General features: G+C 45.2%; 1 protein-coding gene across 1 annotated transcript in view; it reads left to right on the forward strand.

Annotated features, from left to right (window-relative positions):
- The window catches only part of TENM4 (teneurin transmembrane protein 4), an 873,376-nt gene extending 849,622 nt beyond the window's left edge, over positions 1 to 23,754 (forward strand). The window contains exons 30-31 of the mRNA XM_078658490.1: positions 5,030 to 5,172; positions 21,932 to 23,754. Coding sequence (XP_078514616.1) covers positions 5,030 to 5,172; positions 21,932 to 22,690 — 902 coding nt within the window. The 3' untranslated portion in view covers positions 22,691 to 23,754. The remainder of the gene's footprint in view (positions 1 to 5,029; positions 5,173 to 21,931) is intronic.
- Positions 23,755 to 24,093: the final 339 nt, after the last annotated feature.

Raw genomic sequence — 24,093 nt, forward strand, 5'->3', positions numbered from 1 at the left:
TGCCTGCAGCCAGCTCTGCCTCGCAGGTCCCAGGAGACTTGGGACTGCTGCCTTCCCTCATTGGCTGACCGAGGGAAGGCAGCAGTCCCTGAGACTGCTGACCCCACCCCACTCTGTGATGAAGTGTAACTGATTGACACTCAATCGTGGGCGCTTCAGGGCTTAAAACTGAATCGCCCAGGTGTGAGGCAATGAGTGACACTGCCCCTCCTCACTGAGGGGAGGGCCTCAGGGATCATTGATGAGCTGAGGAGGTCACGCCACAGGAGCTGTGACTTCCTCAGCCCAGAAAAGTTCAGCTCAGGCAGCCAGGAACCTGTGCAGTTAGCAGATGCCTGGCTCCTCGCTGCCTGACCTGAAATTAACAGGTTCTGTCATGCTGACCTTTGTTCAGCCTGACAGACACTGTTCGTGAGGGGCACAGGGTGAAGGGGCGTGGCCCCTCCGCCCCAAATGACCGGCCGTGGCTGATCTAGCATTCACTTTGCATCCCTCTTCCTAGCCTGCTGGAATCCCCGCATAAGTGTTCAGTCGTGTGAATGGTGTCCTTCGGTACCCTCACACCTGTGCTGATTATTAAGGTCCCTAGTAGAACTTCATTTTCTCAATTGGAAAAAACTCTCATGACAATAAGCATCAAATTCATGTTAAATCTTTGCCCCTTTCATTAGGGGCTGAGGTAACACCATGAGCAGATACTCGTAATACGCAATAATAATAGAATTTTGATCACAAGTCTTGCTGGTAGAAAGGGACACTTAATACATTTACATCTGCTGTCCCTTAAAAACAATACAGTTTAAAAGGCTTCACGTAGCACATTTGTCCAAAGAATAACCCAGTGATGTGATTTTCCCCTGAACATTTGTATCTGCCATTCACCCCCAATTGTGCTACACCGTCAGTTGAGCAAAAAAAATTTCCTGCGAGTATATTTCCAATGTAACATTTCAAATTATCTGGAAACGAGAGGTATACCAGAGATGTGGTTTAAAATCCATGGTTCAGCCTGCTGGTCTGCCCTTCGGCTTCCTGGTGCACGCACGCATACATGGAGTAGTCTGGTGGGGGAGAGGAATTGAAGAGTATGTTGGGATTGAGAAGTAATGGGGGATTTCAACGGGTCCAAAAATAGAGACTCCTACATTGTCGATTAACCAAATGGTCCCAAAAGACATATTTCTAATACCCCATCTCTGAAGCAAAGTTCCTCTATCCAGTAATTTTCTAGGTTATGATGGGTGATGGTAAGAAAAATGCTACCTCCCTGGATGTCTTAGGCTAGGAAGTACATATAATTCCATAAGTTATCACCTGGCCTGGCCAAGCTTGTGATCAAGGGCAAGAAACCGTAATGCCCTCCTTCTCCCTCACCCTTTGGCCTCTTAAGCTCCACTGGCTACCTTAATTCCATTTATTAAAGATGAGACAGCAGGCGGATCTGTAAATATTTTTCATGAATATTGCTCATTCAGGAATATCGCAGATACAGCTCCTTTCCTTTTGCAGATGCTGAGCGTGCAAAAAATCGAAGTCAGTCTTTCACAGGATTCGCACACTCGCTGCTCATTCGCTCTGCCACTCACCCCCTCACTACTCCCTTAGGACCCAAATAGGAATGAAAAATGTGATATCTAGTCCCATAGATTTACTGTTGCATTCTGCCCAGTTGTTGACTTTTGTTGTATTTACAAAGAAGCCGAGGAGAACGTCTGGGGGTCTTGCCTCGTTGTGAATTTTGACAATTACCCCTATCGATAAAAGGAAAGTGTGCGGAATTTCCATATCTTGATGATTTTCTTTGTGCAGATGATGAGGAAATGACCCTTAGCATGTGTAACCTCTTTACTATTTTTCTTTTAATCTCCACAGTGAAAATATTTTCTTGTGGAAACCCCACTTTTTTTGACACCCTATAATATATAGGACTGGTTCCTTCCTTCTCTCATCATTGAAAGATTCTTAATCCTGCATTAGAGATAATTACTGCTGTTGTACTCTCCTATGAATGCACGGTGAGCGCCCCGGAGACGCCCGCATTCCCACCCCGGCTTCTATAGCTGCGAATGGGTAATAGTGGATTACAACATTGTTGAGTGCACCTTATGAGTTCAAACATTCCACCAGTCCTGCTTATGTGAATCATGGCGAGGGATTTGCTAGTTTGTACCCCTAACTTGAAAGTAAATTCACAAAAACCTATATTAATTAGGGCCTCACACAGTATCTACGCCACTTACACACTTCAGCAGTCAATCACTTAGCCGGTCACTGTCTCACCTCAACTTGAATTTCACTTTTAACAAAGCACAGTGCAAAACACAGTTCAAAAGAGAGGTGCACTTTTGAAGCCAGCGGGTTTGGAGCATCAGAATCTTCATGGCCAAAGTGGGATTAAAAGATGGGTGGGGTAGCAAAGGCCCTTGAAAGCATGAATGCTTCAGGTTTTGCTCACTTCCTGGTGCTGAGTTCAGCTGCCAGCCTCAGACACCCTGATGGATTGTGCTAGCCTTTTCATTACATCTGGCTGCATTAAGCACTCACTTCTCTGTGCCCTTAAATGAACTTTGTGTGAAACTGGCGGCGAATTATTGCATCTGGAAGGAAACTGTGAGAAGAGGAATATGTTTTGCCATCAAAGGATTTTTCTCCTGGTGACTGGATGTTTTGACTTTTTTATTAATATTTTGCAAATGTAAAACATATTTTCCTGCTCCTGAAAGCAGCTTGCAAGTCTTGTGAATGTATAAAGAAGAATGGATTTGCCGAAAATCGGTGGAGCAGGGAGAAGTGGTGGTAAACGATCCCAGTGGTCAAGGTCGGAGGGCTCTTTTGTCTTTGGTACACTATAGTTGAAAACTGCACTGCCTCCTGTGGTTTATCAGCACTCTCTGTAGGTTCCACACGACCAGTTTACCTGTGTTCTGGCACCGCTTGAGATCCTGGAGACCTCAGTCCCAGCACCTACTGCACCTTCAACATTTGCTTGCACTGTGTTATCCTGGGCAAATAACCTCATGTTACTATGACCTAGTTCTGTATATGCTCAAATTGGGAAACACACAAGATGATAGACGGAAGGTTGCACAATGGCAAAACATTCACCCCCAGTCACAGATCTGGGTTTAATCCATCGTTATTTTGCTCACCAAGCCACCCCAGTTCAGACATGGCCATATGCAAATCAGTCTTGACCCTGTGCCTCATGGGAACAGTCCAGACCGAACTGCCAAGCCAGGCCCTCCTTGGACCGGAAACAAGCTTCCGAGGACCGGTTTCTGGCAATCAGCCGTCTTCAGCCACGATAGCTTGACTCCAGTGGCTTAGTGAGCACGGGACCCACGTCTGGGCATACCCTTCCCACATAGGGTGAACAGCAAAACACACAAGATGATGGACGGAATGTTGCACAATGGCAAAAAATTGGGAGCATCTAGTAACTGTCTGAATATTATTAAATACTGAATAAATAGAGCACGCTTCTCCAAAGCCTATACCTGTGATCACACGTTTAGGGGTTTAGAGCACCACACGATTGATTAAATAAATGTGACAATTCCAAGGTGTAACTCGCCATTAGAGCTCAGAGGTCCATCAGGTTACGCTGTAAGGGATGCGGTACTCTAAAGAAAACGTCACGCCCCGACGGGGTAATCTGCAGACCCCCTATATTTCCAAGCCATTTGGTTAGGTTTCTTGCAGTGTCGGCTTCCCTGTCACAGTTTCTTAACCCCCCTCCTCCCCCCCACCTTATTAATTGGGTTTTTAATTAAACAGGTATGCATGTGCCAATTAAGAGTACAAGAAAATGTTTATTTGCCTGCCTCCCTTCCCCTCCCCCCTTGCCTCATCCCTGGACGTAGTAAAAAACAGGCATATTTGGGGTGCAGCAGGACAGGGCACATGTGCCACTGATACCTACTTGACTGAGCTAGCTACCTATTATCTTAAATATAGATATGAAGAATGTCAGTTTATTGAATGGGATGCTATTATGTCTTAACCATAGATCATAAACAAAAGTAAGTGTTATGAATGCTTAACATTTCTGTTCCATTATTTTGCCCTTTTTAGAAATAAGTAGTTTTCCCCCCAGTAATGTCTCTCTCATGTGGATGCCTAGGCGTGCGCAGGGCATTTTCTTTTACAACTTACCGTTTTATTGATGCGCGCGGAATAAATTAATCCAACCTCATGCTAATAGTGACCTTATTAAATGCAGCTTCTAAAACTCGTGCAAGCCTACGGTAAATTAAGCATTTCATTTGATCTTAGCCCCAGCTCAGTTATCTAGGACATTATAAAAGGGACTAATAAAGTGGGGTTGGTTTTAAAATTGTGACTCATTAAGCCGACAATTGATTGCCATTTAGGGGTTTGCAGATTCTGCTTCAGAGAGTGGCTAATGCTTGGCATTCCCCATCCATATGCTCTGCAGACGCTCCATGGAAGGCCTCCCATACAGGGATGCACATTGTTCTTAGAGGGCCGTTTCTACCATTAGGCAAGACTAGGCGGCCGCCTAGGGCGGCAAAAGGGGGAAAAATGTTGAATGCAAGTTCTTTTATATCTAATGCATTAATTCTTCTAGCCTGGATGACAGAGGGGAGAGAGTGATGGTAGTAAAAGGGAGGGGGCGGCATTTTTCAATTCTCGCCTAGGAATGGCCCTGTTGTTCTACTCATTATTTGTTGAAGAAATTGACCATGCTCTACTGTGAGCCGTTCAAAGAGTCGGTTCCTTTAACCCCTTCGACGCGTATGACAAGGCCAGCTCGTCATGGGCGTTGCCTGCGCTACGCGCATGACGAGCTGGCCTTGTCAGGTAACGCGCGGTTTTCAAAATCGCAGCGCGCAGCGGGAAAACCGCTAGCGCACATGCGGTTAAGCACGTTGCTTGCCTGGGGAGCGGTTCCTTCATCTGCATGCGTTGCCTTGACGTGCGCGTCATCGGTCACCTAAGGTGATGACGTTACACCAGAATAACTGGTGCCTTCTTTTTTTTTTTTTTTTTGTCTCGCCCATTCCAGATGTCAACAGCTGGCTGCTCACATTTGGATTCCAGCTGCACAACGTGATCCCAGGCTACCCGAAGCCAGACTTGGATGCAATGGAACCATCATATGAGCTCATACACACCCAGATGAAGACCCAGGAGTGGGACAATAGCAAGGTAAGGCGAGAGCGCATGCTGGGACGCTGAAACACAGGCATATGCACAAACCTGTACGCGCAAAGGTTCGCCAACAAAATCACACTGTAACGCACACAGAACTGTTAGGCATGCACATACACCAGTCCTTAATTTGTAAACCAAACAATAAGCTCAAGGAACAAAGCCTCCATCTTGGGAACCTGCGGCTCGTGTTGGCGAATTCTAAAGCTGCCTGGGCTTGATTCCACCTCTGTCTGCCAACATCTTTCTGTCTCTTTATCTAATTCTTTCTGGCTTTCATCATTGCTTTCTCTCTGTCACTGTTTATCCAATCTTTCTCACCCTCCTCTTTTCTCTTCTTCCTTTCTCTCTGTCCTTCTGGATCAAAGTTTGATGTTGAAAGATAGATCACAGTCACCAATCAATGAAGGCCAGTGCCCATCCCCTGCAACCACAGGCACAAATTAAGCACTAAAAGATGCAAACCTCAAGGCACTCACTCACAAACATGCACATCGATGCATCCCCTTGCGCACACAAACCACACCTGCACTCCCACGCATCTACAATACTTTGCTTTTTAAAATTGTATTTTGACGTTTTTGGCATGTAAACGACTGGGGAGCTAATTCACTTCACAAAGGCATCTAGCAGCACTAGTTAACATGCTCTTAAATGCCTTTGTGAATTGGCCCCAAAATATTGAAAATTGGTATATTCAGGAGCATTAATGCACAATTAATACAAAAAGGAATGCGTGCTCTTTGCACTTTCACTAAGAGGGAGCTGGGCGGGCGTATTTACAAATGAGACAATTCCTGACCCAACCACTAGATGGCAGAATAATGCACAGCATGTTAAATCCAGAAATTCTTTAAGCTGCAAAACTACACTGACCTGTAAGAAACTAGACGATACTCCTATAGCATTATTTAATTTACTCATTGGCCCTCGAGTTTTAGATTGGATTACATATTCACTTACTATTTCAGTCGACTTCCCACAGAGAGTTAGTCCTATTTTCTCTGAGCTGCTAATGCCAGGTTCATTTAATGACGTCACAAAACCTGCTCTGCTGAGATGGTGATGTCACTCCGGGAGCCGTGCATCCTCGACCTCAAATGCAGCCGAAGCCATGAGGCTAAAGTGGAAATAAACATGATTGAATATCTCAAAACCACAAGCTTTCTTGAAATGTTATTTGCTTAAAGTAAATCACACCAGTAAAAAGTGGCAGAGGTGAAGAGGAATGCAAAATAAAATAAGCCGATATAAGGCTACAATAGCTGCTTTAAGATTCTCTGGTTGGTAGTATTAAGGAGAATGTTTCCGTTTCAACTGCAGAATCAGTTAAAGCAGCGGCTCACTGTAACGGTGTGAAACTGTTTCTATTCTAAATATTATTTGTTCTGTGATTTTTAGTATGCTTAGGCACAGCTGTCGAGCATTTCTAATCTTTCAACATAATGTTCTCCAGTCTGACCGTAAAAACTGGATTTTAACTGCTTTTGTAGCAACTTTCCATTTTACTCTCGTCCATGAACAGCTGTTAAGAAAAACAATTTTGCAGAGTGTACAAGCAATCCGCCTGAAACCCCAGTCTGATAGGGAACAGCCTATTATACTTGCAGATTTCAAAGTGCACAGAACATGTTGTTTTTATCGGTGATCTGTGTTTTTTTAGAGTGCGTGAAAAGATTTGGGGCTATTTAACTAGTTTTGTAGTGCACTGGTTCATTGTTATATTAACTTTATATTCAATAAATTATTGCATTTATTATTCACTTTAGTAAATATTTTTCAAAAGGTCCTAAAGAGCATAGAAAAACTATGCAGACTAGGTTGATGGGTAGCTGGTGACACAGCCTCATATGCGCCGTCCCTGTATTTATTGCTTAGAATGTCTGTCTCAATGATGAACGGTTTATAGCAGCATCCTTCTGGCCAGACTCAACCACACAGGGCACCAGAGAGTTTTACTTTCTATTGGCAGGCATTGAACGGCAATAAACTGAAATTACATTCTGAAGCCTTGGGTTAATTTAATATATTATCTTTATTTACACAAATAAGTGAGTGCATAAATGTGTTTGTGCATAAAAACAAATATATGTGTGTGTGAATATATATGTGTGTGTATATATATGTGTATATACATATCAATATATATATATATATATATATATATATATACTAATATAATAAAGAGAGAGCCCAAACCTTTGAGGCGGGTAATCTCAGGAACCACAGCACCAATCACAACACCCAATACAGCGTTGGAAAGGGCAGTTGCAGCAGAAGGACATAGGCTATGCAGACACCCACCATATATATTTAAAAGGTAAAAAAAAACGTGCCAGCAAAGTAGTCCCTTGTGGGCGTGTCTGCGTTGTGCTGTGGGCGTGTGCTGGGGGCGTGACAAACGCGGGGGGCATGTGGTACGTTCCGCCCTTCATGCCATGTCTCATATCGTGTGCTTATTCCACCCTGCTCCCTTTAAATACCCCTGCACCCCATAATCCTAACCCACCCTACTCCTTAAAATACCCCAACACCCTTAAACACTAACCGATCTTAACCCTATAAATATACCCTGTATCCCAAAACCCAAACCTATCCCTAAACCCTAAAAATAACCCTGTACCCAAAAACCCAAACCTAGCCCTGAACCCTAAAAATACCCCTGCACCCCAAAACCCAAACCTACCCCTGAACCCTAAAATACCCCTGTACCCCAAAACCCAAACCTAGCCCTGAACCCTTAAAATACCCCTGTACCGCAAAACCCAAACCTACCCCTGAGCCCTAAAAATACCCCTATACCCCAAAACCCAAACCTAGCCCTGAACCCTACAAATACCCCTGTACCCCAAAACCCAAACCTAGCCCTGAACCCTACAAATACCCCTGTACCCCATAACCCAAAACTATATCTGAACCCTTAAAATACCCAAACACCCCAAAACATATACCTCAGTACCTCAAAACATATACCCCTATACCCATACTTACCTTATCCAAACATTAAAAAAAAAACATGCGTTTACCATTCATGCATTTACAACGAATTTTGTTGTAAATGTATGCGTGGTAAAAGCATATAAAATGTAATGCCATGCGTTATAATGGCATTGCGGAGTCATGGTACTTTCGTAATGAAAGTATGCGGAGTGATGGTATGCGGAAAGAAAGTTGCAGAATAATGGGTGTTTACCCTCCCCCGGTAAGTACATTGGTAGCACGGCAGCCCACATCTCCAGCAACATACTCATATTTTTTCACCACCCATTTGAAAAATGCACAGGTCTCTCTCATTGATGGCCAGCACCGACATACACTTTTAGACACACCTCCCGCCACAAGTTCTAGAATTGCGAACTTTAGAGCTGGGGAGATACGTTCGAATCTCGGCATCAGCTCAACATCCTGTGATTCCAGGCAAATCGATTTTTGCCTACCACAAATGACTGTGTTCCTCTGCAATGTAAATTGTGCTCATGCAATGTTGTCGAGTTTGCGCTATATAATATTGCAAGGAAAAATAATGTAGGGAAACTCGAGTTCACACACTACTGAACGCGCCCTCTTAAGTGCATCAGCAGTGCATTGTGAATCGGAGCGTTTCACAGGCCTGTCACAGATAAGAAATGCTATCAAAACGAAATCCTACAAAACAATATACTACTGGCCGGCAGCAATTCATATCCGGACAACGTCGGGGCGGGCTGCTAAAATATATATATGTATTATTTGTATGTATAAAAGAAGTAGGTAACCCTAGGTAGTTCTCACCAGTAAGGTGCAGAGCCGCTCCTTTATATGGAGCACTCTACTACACCACCGACTCTATATCTGCTCACCTCAAATGTCTATTTTTCTAGCAGAGTTGATTAGCACAGTGCCATTCACGTGAAGCTTGGAAAACACATGTTGGGTTAGGCTATCCAGCCTGTGGACATCCAACTGAAACTGAACTGATTTTACAATACATTATTTTATTATGTGTTACATTGAGGCACAGGTGTGTGGTAGTAAACCTCAAACTAAGCTTGATTGGGAAGAATGCAAACTGCTACAAATCAATGGCAAGAGACAATATCTGGAAATAAGCCAATCTGCCAATTACATTTGCAGGAAGAATTGAGAATCTGCCTGACAAAGAAACAAGTCTATCTATGGCATGGCTTTATTACTTTTTTCTGATAAATGACATTTATATTTTGTTTAGCTAGCCGAACGGGAACTGTCTCGATATACATACGTGAGATTTTATTGATTTTTAACTCCGATACAGTCCATGCAGTGTTAGACACAGAAGACAAACACATAACCAATGGCCAGAGATGACAACCGAAAACAAGCCTGAAGTATTAAAATGGCTAAAATGACCTCTCCACTTAGACATAATACTTTAACCTAAGAATTCTTGGCCCATGCACCACAAGTAGCTCTAGTTATGGTCAGGCCCCATATCTTTTATGGCATCCAATCTCCTGAGCTAGAAGCTGTCCAAGAAAGCTGGTGATTCGCTCTTCCAGAACAAGGTCATTTTGATTCCTTACCTTGAGCTTAGTGTGATTGTGAAAGACCGTTGCCACTCTCGACTTATCCAAGTCCCTTTCCATGTAATCTATGGAGCGTATCTGCACTCCTTGGCCAAGTGCCGTAGTATTCCTGAGCTCCTCAATTACATATGACCTCTGGCGGCTACTGTATCGAGGGTACATTTGGGCACTGAAGACCTTGGAACTATTTACTCCTTGGACAAGTGACTTAATATTCCTTATCATCTCTGTTACATATTACCTCTGGAGGTACTGCATCTGGGGTACATATGGGCACTGAAAATCATGGAACTGTATACTTACTCCTTGGACAAGTGCCTTGGACTTACTCCTTGGACAGATCTTCTCTATTGTGTATGATCTCTGGAGGTTACGGCTTTGGGGAGTCATGGAGTCATTGCACTCTTTGGCCAAGTGGTTTAGACTTCCTGATCTCCTCGTATGTATGTATGTCTGTCATCTGGAGGCTAGTGCATCGGGCTATACATTGGGGCACTGTAGGTCATGGAACCCCGGACACTTGCTGTAAATTTCTTGTTGTTGTTTTAGGCTGTGGTTGTGTGACACGTAATCAATCAATCAATCAATCACGGCATCTGTAAAGCGCGCTACTCACCCAGGAGGGTCTCAAGGCGCTGGGGGAGAGGGGTATGCTACTGCTCGAACAGCCAGGTCTTGAGCTGCTTCCTGAAGGAGAGATGGTCTTGGGTTCGCCGAAGGTGGGTGGGGAGGGAGTTCCAAGTCTTGGCTGCCAGGTAGGAGAAGGATCTTCCTCCGGCGGTGGCTCTGCGGATGCGTGGTACGGTGGCGAGGGCGTGGCTGGTTGATCATAGCTGGCGGGTGGGCGTGTAGAAGGTCATGCGGTCGTTGAGGTACTTGGGGCCCAGGTCGTGGAGAGCCTTGTGTGCGTGGGTGAGGAGTCTTAACGTGATTCTCTTGCTGACGGGGAACCAGTGCAAGTCTCTCAGGTGTCCGGTGATGTGGCTGTGTCGAGGGATGTCCAGGATGAGTCGTGCGGAGGCGTTCTGGATGCGTTGGAGTCTTTTCTGTAGCTTGGCTGTGGTTCCGGCGTAGAGGGTGTTTCCGTAGTCCAGTCGGCTGGTGACGAGTGCCTAGGTGACGGTCTTCCTGGTTTCAGTGGGGATCCATCTGAAGATCTTGCGGAGCATGCGCAGGGTGTTGAAGCATGAAGATGAGACGGCGTTGACTTGTCTGGTCATCGACAGGGAGGAGTCCAGGATGAAGCCTAGGTTGCGTGCGTGGTCCGTTGGTTTGGGAGCGGGGCCGGGGGCCACCAGGAGTCGTCCCAGGCGGAGGGTGATGATCCCAAGATGAGGACTTCCGTCTTGTCTGAATTCAGTTTGAGGCGGCTGTTTCTCGTCCAGTCGGCGACGTCTTTCATCCCTTCGTGTAGGTTGGCTCTGGCGGTGGTGGGGTCGATGGTGAGGGAGAGGATCAGCTGGGTGTCGTCAGCGTAGGAGATGATGTTGAGGTTGTGTTGGCGTGCGATGGCTGCGAGGGGGCTCATGTAGACGTTGAAGAGGGTTGGACTGAGTGAAGATCCTTGTGGTACGCCGCAGATGACTTCGGTGGCCTCGGATCTGAACGGAGGGAGGCGGACTCTCTGGGTTCTTCCGGCGAGGAACGAGATGATCCACTCCAGTGCTTTCTCTTGGATTCCGATGTTGCTGAGGCGCTTCACTAGGGTGCGGTGGCAGACCGTGTCGAACGCCGCAGAGAGGTCCAGGAGAATGAGGGCCGCTGTTTCCCCGTTGTCGATCAGGGTTCTGATGTCGTCGGTGGCTGCGATTAGGGCGGTCTTGGTGCTGTGGTTGGCCCGGAACCTGTACTGCGAGGGGTCGAGGGATCCGTTCGTCTTGAGGAAGGCGGCAAGCTGTCTGTTGATGGTCTTCTCGATGACTTTGGCCGGAAAAGGAAGGAGCGAGATGGGGCGGTAGTTCTTGAGGTCGGTGGGGTCCGCCGTTGGTTTCTTCAGGAGGGCAGTCAGCTCGGCGTGCATCCAGCTCTCCGGGAAGGTGGCGGTGTGGAAGGAGGACTTGATGATGTCTCGGAGATGGGGTGCGATGATGGCGTCGGCTTTGTTGAAGACATGGTGTGGGCATGGGTCGGTTGGTGATCCGGAGTGGATGGAGTTCATCGTGCGGGTGGTGTCTTCGGTGCTGATCGGGGTCCAGTTGCAGAGGGTGGTGGTGGCGGGCGTTGGTTAGGTGGTAGGGTGCGTGGTCTGTGCGTCGACGCTGTAGTGTATGTTGGCGATCTTGCGGTGGAAGAACGAGGCGAGTGAGTTGCAGAGGTCTTGCGAGGGAGTGATGTCGTTGTTTCCGGCGCTGGGGTTGGAGAACTCTTTGACGATGCTGAAGAGTTCCTTGCTGTCGTGGGCGTTGTTGTCCAGTCGTTCTTTGAGTGCCGTCTTCTTGGTGGCTTGATTACAGAGATTATCTCCGGGGTGACTAGTCTAGCCTGACTAAGTCAGCATAAGTGAATATGGCTAATTCCCTGCTGGATTGGTATTGTAAGCCTCCTAGCTGGGAATGTATAGATGTGTACTGCAATGTACACAGAACTGGTGAGGAAACATGGCTACAGATTCTGAGCGCCAATGCTTTAGAACAGTAGGACACGCCTCTCGCTGACACTTCGTACCAGTTGCAAACTCTGGTCCAACATTTACAGGCGCTGCCCACCTAAGCCTCACCCATTAGCAGATATGTGATGCATCTTGGAGGTTACAACAAATGTGGACCTCGAATCATAGGCCCTGGATACAGGCAACGCTGCTTATGCCGTACTATCTTGTCTCTGACCCGTAGCCTGAACCTGAGCTCATCTTGGGTACAGTCTTCCAAGAGAAGCCAAATATCTAAACTCTAAACTTCTTATTACCATAGAAGAGCCTTTGGGCACCTGTTCAGAGACATTCTGGGTACAGAGACATACTGGGTACAGAGACGTGCTGGGTACAGAGACGTGCTGGGTACAGAGACGTGCTGGGTACAGAGACGTGCTGGGTACAGAGACGTGCTGGGTACAGAGACGTGCTGGGTACAGAGACGTGCTGGGTACAGAGACGTGCTGGGTACAGAGACGTGCTGGGTACAGAGACGTGCTGGGTTCAGAGACGTGCTGGGTACAGAGTTGTGTTGGGTACAGAGACGTGCTTGTTTATGAGACGTGCTGGGTAGAGAGACGTGCTGGGTACAGAGACGTGCTGGGTACAGAGACGTGCTTGTTTCTGAGATGGGCTGCGTACAGAGACGGGCTGCGTACAGAGACGTGCTGCGTACAGAGACATGCTGCGTACAGAGACGGGCTGCGTACAGAGACGGGCTGCGTACAGAGACGGGCTGTGGAAAAGAGACGGGCTGCGGAAAAGAGACGGGCTGCGTACATGCAGTTGCAACCCTTTGCGGTCTGTATAGACTTGAACGCTGGGTGTGTTTGTCACTTTAATTTGTGAATGCAGTGATGTAAGAAAGCAGAAGTGATTTACTAAAGTGGTTTGATCTCTGATGTATTTGGAGGTGGTGTTGGGGGCCAATCAGGCTCAGTCTAGAAACCTTCTGCTTTGAAGCTGCATCGCTGCGGGGGACTTTGGTGATGAATTAAACATCTCTTTGGACTTGCCAGTTGACAACCCCGGCTTGTCGTGATCCTTGTGTTTTGCTGTTATGTGAGGAATTAAAAAGGAAATTTTCTTTGAAGCCTTTTCAGGTCGGTCTTCAGAAAAATGACAGGAGCATGGACTCATTCACTCAAGAACTGAACGGTGAACACGAGCGATGCTCGAAGCTTTCTCAAGGCGTCGGGCATTCCACGTGTCCTCCAGTTACCACGGGTGATTGTAGTTGATGCCGGCAGAAGTAGAATTCAATCTCCGCCCCCTCAGTATTGAGAAGACTGATCGCGACCTATAGAAATACGAAGTGGGGCTTGGGGGTCCTTCACAACCTAGGCAGTTCGGCTAAACAAGGTGGTCTGCCGCAGCTCTTCGGTGGTCGCATGCCTTATTTGAATGTATGGCAATACAACGCAAACTATTACAATCCATACATTTACAACGCAGTCAATACAACACAGCTGCCATTACAAAGCATGCCATTACAACGCAAGCTATTACAACACATATTCCGTTACAATGAAAATTACTATTCTAACACCGCCGATTGCTTACCTCAGGGAAGGGTGCTGGTCAGTGAGGGATATGCTTTGTAATGCACGCATTATCATGGATCCTGCATTGTATTGACCGCGTTGTAAAGGCATTGCGTTGTAATGCCTGCATTGTAATGGATGTTTCCCACCTTATTTGACCAGTTTATCCAATTCTGGCTTTCAATCTAGCATAACTTTGCATGCCGGGATACTGAAACCTATGATTAAAGTATGAAAAGGAAAACTGTGCTACCCATAATGCATAGTGATGTTGGGTAGAAATCCAGGACTCGCTGAGTGAGCCAGATCAGACCAAAGGACTGCGTACAATATGAAGATGGGCTTTTTCCACTGGAAGTGGAGTCAACTCTACTGGACACTTGATGCACGAGTATAAAGAAGCTTTTGAGAGAGTTAACCGTAGGGGGGAAATGCGGGCGCACTGACAGTGTACTACCTTTTTGTGGCCTACTTTCAGTGCACCTCTAAGGCTCCATGGTTGCCTCTGCACCCACATTGGTAATACAGCATGGGAGCAGAGCCAAAGTTTGCTCGGGGCCACACCCACGTTCAAACGAGTGCACGCCCTCTCACGATAGCGCTGGTGCTACATGTGCGCCAGCACTGCCAGTATTACAGAATTTTGTCCACCCTAAGCGTGGAAGGGTATACTCAGATGTGAGTCCCTTGCTCATTGCACCATCAGGATTCAAGCAAGCCGGGCCGAAGACGGCTGTAATGCCAGAAACCGGTCCCCGGAAGCTTGTTTCCTTCCCAGTGTAAGAATTGGCTTTTGTAGTCTGGTCTGCCCTGTTCCCATGATGCACTGGGCCAGGGACAGACTAATTTGCATACAGCCAGGTTCTGAAACTGGGATGGTGCAATGAGCTAAAAAACGGTGTTGGATCTAGCCCTGATCTCTTGACAGGGTGAGAGTATTCTGCTTAATTCAGAGACTCTGTCCATCACCACCCCTTGTTGTAAATAATTTTGTCCACCCTAAGCGTGGAAGGGTATACTCAGATGTGAGTCCCTTGCTCATTGCACCATCAGGATTCAAGCAAGCCGGGCCGAAGACGCCTGAAATGGCAGAAACCGGTCCCCGGAAGCTTGTTTCCTTCCCAGTGTAAGAATTGGCTTTTGTAGTCTGGTCTGCCCTGTTCCCATGATGCACTGGGCCAGGGACAGACTAATTTGCATACAGCCAGGTTCTGAAACTGGGATGGTGCAATGAGCTAAAAAACGGTGTTGGATCTAGCCCTGATCTCTTGACTGGGTGAGAGTACTCTGCTTAATTCAGAGACTGTCCATCACCACCCCTTGTTGCAAATAATAGTATTACAGACTTGGCAGCACAAGCGTCTGCGGCCCCTTCTTTAACCGCATGCGCGCTAGCGGTTTTCCCGCTGCGCGCTGCGATTTTTAAAACCCCGCGTTACATGACGAGCTCAGCTCGTCATCAGCGTCAAAGGGGTTAATACCAAAGTGCCCTAGGGCGTATTAAGCAGGCTCATATGCCTGTTGTGCTCCTGGTTCACTTTCTATAATATGGCCTCAGGGTTGTCAGGAGATGACAAAAACTGCAATTGTAAACTACTTCAGAGTATTCTACCGCACGTTTCTTTGAGTGTGTAAGGGCATGAACTTTTTTATTATTATAATCTTGCTCTGAAACAGCCATCTGGACAGATAGTGCCTGGAAAATTGAAGCAGAGGAGATAAAATGTGCTCCCCAGAACAAAGTCTAGTAGGCAGTGAATGACTAGGGAGCTTGGCCAAGTTTTTCAAGCTGGGCAAATCACACTGGACTGCATCACTCTGTTAGTGGCCACATAAAAATGTTCCAAATTACAACATCTGGAAGGATTGAATCTGACAAAATATTTGAAATGTTGCTGTATTATAATACATTTAGATGTGTAGCTACTTTCACATATGCTCTTTAGACCATAAACAAATCGATCATCAGCAAAAGGCCCATGCAAAAATGTGTATATTGATCTACTACACTAACTAGTGAACATCCATCGGAAATCTATCGTGCTTGCTGCAGGTCTCAAATCATTTTATTTATTTTATTTTTAAATGGAAGAAGCACGTATGTCTGGATAGAAACAGTAATGTGCTTAGCTTCACCGTTTTGCATCCTGGTCATACAGCACATGACACATGTTCCCAACTCCATGCTGTGCAGTTTATTGAACTCAGAAGGGCACAAGGCCCTACCGTGACCTGCAGAGTGCACAAAAATGCATGCAGCAGGCACAACAACCCACTGAGCGATCTTGCTGGCTGTTTTTGTTTTATTCATTCAGTCACCCATAGAGGATTTGAATGCTCTTTTCACTTGTACACATCAGCCCACGCAATCACAAAGAGAAAAGTGCAACGTTTTCGCATTCTGGGTGCGACAGGACAGAAGGCGCTAATGGGGGTGAGATACCCTGGGGGGGCATCAGCGACATAGAGTCCGTTGAAGCCATGCCACGTCGGTAGTGATTCGCCTTTTTCGCCAGCCCTTAGTGTAAGCAGGCACTATAGGCGGATATTCCCTGCCGCTGGGTCAGTATTCCATAAAAGAAGTAGCTGAAAACAAATATTCCAAAAGCTGGAAACCAATCACAATTCGCATTGCGGATATTGACGCGAATGCCAGGGGATACCAAAAAGGCTGGTCTCCTTTCAGCGTTAATATCCGTTTTTACGTCTGATTGGGTGGCACAATAGGTGCAATATTATACATCAAAAATGCCACAAATCCTAAAAAATAACAGTAATCTCTTATCTGCTGTTTTTTGTTTATGACACTGATAGGCTGAGGAGAGACTGGAGCAGTACAATTTTAATGCCAGGCCTGTGTTTTGGGCGCCAGTGTATTCTGCAGACCTGTAATTTGTTTTTGTGATGATTATCTGAAAGCATGCAAATTGCAATGCACAATAGTTCATTGTAAAAAGAAAGCAATTTTCCCTGGGCTGGCTTTTGTTACCTTTTCTGAAATGTGTCTACACCTGCTACATCTTTATTGTTAGTTGCATTCGCCTGCGCTGGGGTTTGCGTATAGTGGATTATTCAATACAAATTCAAGAAATACAGTTATTTTGTAGCTGCACATTCAGTTGTTCCTTAACTGGTTCTCTTATTTATGTACTTTTTTTATTCGAGCTCATCGCTGCTGAAATTCCAGTAGACAAGCTGGAAAAGCTGTTGACTGGATTCAGTCCTAGTAAATATATATATATATATATATATATATATATATATATATATATATATATATATATATATATATATAATGAGCTTCATTGGAGGCTATTCTGGTTTATTGTAGCTGGCTCTTCTAACTGCTTGTTCATTTTTGAGGTTTCTGTTGGTATATTACTTAATCAGTGGATTTCCTCTTGTGTTTTTTCAGATAGGCACATGCAGCTCAATGTCAAAAACTCACTTATGACAATTTTAAGATCATTCGTACCTCCTAGGGTAGGGCACACCAAGTGACTTCCATATATGAAGCACACGTTCTACCATTCCTATGGCATTGTAGGGCTCCGGCTTGGCTTGGGGTGCCTTTGCAAATGATTCTGACGTTTTGTTTGCAAACCGGAGTCCGGGTTCACGTGAAGGTATGTTTCTAATACTGTCTTACGGTCCTGCTAATGGTACACTAAAGCCTAGACAAGCTATTGATTGGTTTTCAGAGGGTATTCTTGGTTGGATTGTGCTAGATGTTGATCAGATTGGATAATAAATTGTTTATGGTTTTTGGAGGGTATTCTTGGTTGGATTGTGCTAGATGTTGATCAGATTGGATAATAAATTGTTTATGGTTTTTGGAGGGTATTCTTGGTTGGATTGTGCTAGATGTTGATCAGATTGGATAATACATTGTTTATGGTTTTTGGAGGGTATTCTTGGTTGGATTGTGCTAGATGTTGATCAGATTGGATAATAAATTGTTTATGGTTTTTGGAGGGTATTCTTGGTTGGATTGTGCTAGATGTTGATCAGATTGGATAATAAATTGTTTATGGTTTTTGGAGGGTATTCTTGGTTGGATTGTGCTAGATGTTGATCAGATTGGATAATAAATTGTTTATGGTTTTCGGAGGGTATTCTTGGTTAGATTGTGCTAGATGTTGAACAGATGTGAACAGATTGGGTGTTAAGTTGTTTATGGTTTTCAGAGGGTATTCTTGGTTGGATACAGCTAGATATTGAATCTTCTGGGTAGTGTGGAATCGGTATTAATAGTTCATTCATATTGGAACATATTCCTGGTCGGGAAGTGCCCTGTATTGAACTGACGGAGTATGAAATTGTTTATGGTTTTCGCAGGGTATTCTTGGTTGGATACAGCTAGATGTTGAACAGACTGGTGTTAAATTTTTTATGGTTTTGGAGGGTATTCTTAGTTGGATACAGTTTGATGTTGAGTCTTCTGGGTAGCGTAGAATCGGTATCAAATAATTCATTCTTTCTGGAACGTATTCTTGGTTGGGAAGTGCCCTGTATTGACTTGATGGAGTATTAATTTGTTCATGGTTTGTGGATGGTATTAATTACTCACCATTGAGCAGTTTTGCCAAAAGTGTTTCTGCTGTGTCTACAGAACTACTTTCAGTAGAAAATCCGTGCCCATATACCAATGATCTTTAATTATGGCGGGTGGGTTAGTGAACGAAGAAGTGTCACCGCCTCAGAAGGATCGTAGCCCACTACCAAGCTCCTAGGGGGCCTTCAAAGTCCTCCTACTCCATTTCACTCCCCACCACCTACCTTTCTTATCTTATGCACATTATACACCGAAATGTGTCACCCTCCTGCCTGACCCAGAACCTATACTCTGTTGTTACATTGTATCGCAAGCGACCTTCAATACTGTGCACACTCTTTGGACTTTAAAAAAATACTAGACCTCAGTAATAGTTTCCCTAAAGAAAAATAGCTTACGATTTGTCAAATGCACAAACCTGTTCTGTGATCGGATGTATAACTCAGAATGTGAGTGATGGCAATGGAGAGCTTCATTTATAGGTACTTGTATCTTGCAAAGGTGACGTACGATATTGCCAGCAAGTTCTCTTTTTAGATCCTCCTTGAAAAGTTAGCCATTTTTACAGGTCTGTTGCAGCCTACCACTAACTGATGTCACCTTACTGGTAGAAATTCCAGAATACAAAACCTGAACATGTTTGCATTATGGCACCGCTGTCATCCGTATTACAACATGAGTTGAAAATTCTAGACACCCCCTCCGTTATGAACATTAGTAGTGATATCATTCAAAACCTTCTTTTAAGATACTCAAATTATATAATTCTAATTGCTAGTATTAAAAAAGATTTCTAAAATTAGGATCAGGACGCCAATTCAGTAACGGCAGCCAAAGGCCACCCTATCCTGGCAAAGCATTGTATAATTTGAATTTTCTTTTTGAAAGGAACCAAGTCTGTAGAGCACCCTGTGGCAGCTCCCTCCCAAGTGCCTGTTGGCCGAAACACTGATGTACGCAACACGCCACCCCCTCCCCCACTGATCTATAGGCGCATACCTGAACCCCGTGGGCATTCTCAAACATAACCAGCGTGACAGCTCTCCTCGCACAGATACACAATGTGAGTGTAAGGTTAGTTGAACCACTCAGTCGATTAATGTCCAGTATTCAATTAGAAACGTCCATGGGAGCGTGCATAATCGCGAGAGCTGGAGGATGTCCGTCCAGACGCGCCATTTCTGAGGCATCCCATGAACAGAGCCTTGAGTGATCCGTCGATACGTAACCTGTGATCGTTGGTCCAGAAGCAAGCGGACAACAGGACCCGATCGAACCCGTCAATAGCACATTGCTGCTGGTCTACTGGAGATGAAGTGAGGACAGCAGGTGGGGGTTCCATGGGGGGCCTCCGTCGATATCAGGTTGATTGAGCTCAGATCTGCTGCTCATGTTTCTGAAAACAAGAAATGAGGATGTTTTCTTTTAATGCACTTAAAGGATTTTTTTTCACCGTAGAAAGGATCAAGGTGGCCTTGGTATATGTCTTCTGGGCTGTCCCCACAGGTCTCCAGGTAGGGTGCATGGGCCAGACCTCAGTAGTTTAAGGGACCTGGGACCCATGTAGACCTGAAGGAGCCCACAAGCTATTGTTAGGAGCACATAAATAATTCTCCCGGGCACTGTAACAGACCCTGAATCACAGGTTGTAGCCTCTTGTTGAATCTGTGAAAATATAATTGGAAATAATTGCTATACATAAAAAATGTGTCCTCCATTTTTTTATAGGATTTTTTGGGGGGGCAAGGTGGGAACCCCAAAGACCTCTGGAGAGAATAAGGCTTGAGTGTTATACTTGTCCGCCTCATGCAGTATATTAGAGCATTATTCGAGGCAGCTCCCAGTTGAGCATGCTTGTTGAATTCTGTTTCTGTATACCCGCTTTTTGGATACCCTTATTTGCATACATTGTTGTATTCCGCGATGTGCCAGAATATCATTTTTCTCAGATATATCTACATGGGAAATGGGTGTCTGGCTCCAAATGTGCTGTTGCCATTCTAAAACGGCTATGCGGTTTTGGAGAAGGTTACCTGATTAACCAAGGGGTACCTTTGAGCAGAGGCCTTACAAGTCGATAATTATACCGGTTCCCCTCCTCCCCCAGTTTACTCGTGCTCATGATCACTGGTGGCCTGCCCATCCATGATGGTAGACCCACTTCTGCGTAATGGAAACAAAGCCTTAAGGATCATTGGTTGCTGCCATCAGGCAAAGAGTGGCCAATGCTGCGCTCTATAACGGCAGTATAGAGCGCGTGTACGTACGACGCTCTATAATGCCAATACAGGATAATCTAAACAAACAGTCATCCTTGGCCTCCTGGATAAGGTCTCGCACTCTCAGTTTGAAGTGTTGAAGTTCACTCCCCTGTGTCACATTGGTTCTGTGTGTGCTTAAAGCATTGGATTGTCCTAAAAGGCGCTGTAGATCAGTGGTCGTTGTGCTTTACCTAACTTACGACGCTGCCGGCCCTCCATTGTGCCTGTACAAATGATAAAACACAGTGTTCAGTATGCTCAAGCACTTACATATACCTTGCACCGCACACTTTTTGTATGTGTGGGGGTAGCGTTGACCAATGGATATGGCTAGTGTATGGCTCTTCAACCCATCACAAAGGAATAAGCGCATACATGTGCTTACCTCAGGCCTACCTGCTTCTGTGCCTGGTTACTCCAAGTGCAGGAGAATTCGCAAGGCAGTCTGGGATCGTTTTGTATAGCATGAGGTTCATGAGTATTTGAGTTACAAGTAACATTTTCACCCACCTGCGAAGAGTAGAACTAGAGGAATCGAGGGCCCGTCATCTGAGATGTCTCCACCACCCCTATGCTTGCCCAGGCTCCAACAACGCGTATGTCCTCTCTGTGATTCTATTTCAAATAAGTATGCTATTTTATCATTTAGGTTCAAAACCTCTCCACTCTAGCCACACACTACTCCCCTATGTAGAAGAATTTAGTCTTCATTTTAAAGGCTTTCTGCACAAAAATCCTTCATTTTATATGTATAAACTGTACCTTCATGCACTTTTTCCAGGAATAAAGATTTAAAAAAATTCTCAGACTAATGCTTTTGCTGATTATAAAAGTAAAAATTTGAAGAAGCTTGGTTTCCGTTTTGACAAATCCCATACACTGAGTGGCATGCGGCTGCTAAAATTGTAAGAAAGCAAGTAAACATTTGATGGCAACTGAGTAACTTCAGTAGGAGCCCCAAGAGTGTTTTTTAATCATGGGCAGGTAGTTGGTTGTTTTGCTGCACTGTTCATACATCTAATCGATTGGGCAGGGTAGCACAATTCCCCCATTACTACATTTATATTTACACAGTTTAGGCCTTCATGATCCATATGAAAGAAATTTTGCAAGCATTTCCTTAAAACTTTGTGATTATTGTATGGGGCGCTGTGATTTAAAAAAAAATAGTTTGTTTCAAAATTACCATTTGTAATCTATTGTTCTTGTTTTGTGTTTACTAGGCCATCCTGGGAGTGCAGTGTGAAGTTCAGAAGCAGCTCAAGGCATTTGTCACGCTGGAGCGGTTTGACCAGATGTACAGTTCCAGCATCGCTGGCTGCCAGCAGGACAACCGCAACTTCATGTTTGCAGCTGGAGGCTCTGTCTTCGGCAAGGGGGTGAAATTTGCTTTAAAAGATGGCCGAGTAACCACTGACATCATCAGTATGGCCAACGAGGATGGAAGGCGGATTGCCGCCATTTTGAATAACGCCAACTACCTGGAGAACCTCCATTTCACCATTGAGGGCATAGACACACACTACTTTGTGAAACAAGGGCCCTCTGATGGCGACTTGTCGATCCTGGGACTCAGCGGGGGTAGGCGGACCCTCGAGAATGGAGTGAATGTCACTGTATCCCAGATTAACACGGTTATTGGTGGAAGGACTAGACGCTACACAGATATCCACCTCCAGCATGGCTCTCTTTGTCTGAACACGCGCTATGGCACCTCCTTGGACGAAGAGAAGGTGCGCGTCCTGGAGCTGGCCAGGCAGCGTGCCATAACGCAGGCCTGGTCTAGGGAGCAGCAGAGACTGCGGGATGGGGAGGAGGGTCTCCGCTCATGGACAGAAGGGGAGAAGCAACAGTTGCTAAACACAGGACGCGTTCAGGGCTACGATGGCTACTTTGTCATTTCAGTAGAGCTGTACCCAGAACTGTCGGACAGCGCCAACAACATCCACTTTATGAGACAGAGCGAAATGGGCAAAAGGTGACATAGAGGTACCTTGTATTGACTTCTTGCCAAAGACCGCTACTTTTGTGGCCACTTACCTGACTGTGTTGTACTCAATCCTTTTTTTTTTTTTTAAATGGACAAGGCGAACAAAAGAAAAAGAAGATGTCTGGTTGCACTGTAATTCATGCAACATCTCTTTTTTTTCTCCTCTTAATATTTTGGCCTTCACACGTTTGGCAATGAACAGAAGGTGTTTTTGCTGTAGTGTGATTACAGTGAAACTTAACTGTTTCTTGTACTTTTTTCCCTTGTGAGGAATTTAAGTGAGGAGTGTCAACGTATGTTAACAGGTACTCAGTGTGAAGTGCGAAAACATGGATGTCTGTGCTATCTTGTCTCATCATTTCCCTTCCTTACTTGGGGCAAGGAGGATGCTATGCTCCAATGTGAAAAAAAGAAGAAATTATATCCATAAACGCTCTGATGTGAGGACTGAAATCATCCTAGATTTAATCACAGCCATTCATATCATCCATCTTAACGTGTTGTCATTTTTTTCTTGACATCGCACTGCTAAATACATGACACAAAAAGAAAAATGTCAAACTGGCTTGCCCCAAACTCAATACCCTCATCAGGTTTCGACTGCAAATGAAAGTATTTTACAGGTGTAGATGGGGAGTAGGTCTATGCGCCATCTTTTAGTGCTTCGGTGAGCACCTATGCCCTCTGGAACCCAGCTTCCAATTCCTGACAGTGACAGACTGAATTGTGTGCCTCAAGAGAACTATATCACTTTTCTAATTTTATTTGGGACATCAAGTGTTTTTTTTTTCCCTTGGCTCTTTCTGCACAGAAGGAAAAGACAACGTAAATTGAGCTGCGCTGATTGCATAAGTAAATGCTGCCTCATTCTGTTCTAAGTCCTGACCTGGAAATAATTGTTGCCATTTTCTCTGTATTGTATGCTTTTCAGAACAATGTTTTTTATATGTCTTTATGATTTATATGTGGGTAAGACTCAGGCTCCATATGGAAGATGTGTCTCTCCCCTTCTCACGGGAGACCTGGTGATGCACAGTAAATGTAATTCTTTTCATAGCTGCTGCTCTGAGCATTTGTAACCGTAGCAAGCATACCACCTTGGTGTAAAATTGTAGCAGGCATCCCGCCAACCTCATTGTAAACTGTAGCAGGCACCCCTCCCATCTCTCTGTAACCAGTCGCACCCCACCTCAGTGTAAACTATAACAGGCATCCCTCCAGTGTCAGTGTAAACTGCAACAGGCATCCCTCCGACCCATATGTACACTTTAACGGGCGCCACTCCACCTTGGTGTAAACTATCAGAGGCATCCCTCCTTTGTCAGTGAAAATTATAACAGGCTTCCCTCTATTTTGGTGTAAACTTTAACAGGCATCCCTCCCACCGCAGTTTAA

Source organism: Lissotriton helveticus, chromosome 8 (assembly GCF_964261635.1).
Source record: "Lissotriton helveticus chromosome 8, aLisHel1.1, whole genome shotgun sequence".
NCBI lineage: Eukaryota > Metazoa > Chordata > Amphibia > Caudata > Salamandridae > Lissotriton > Lissotriton helveticus.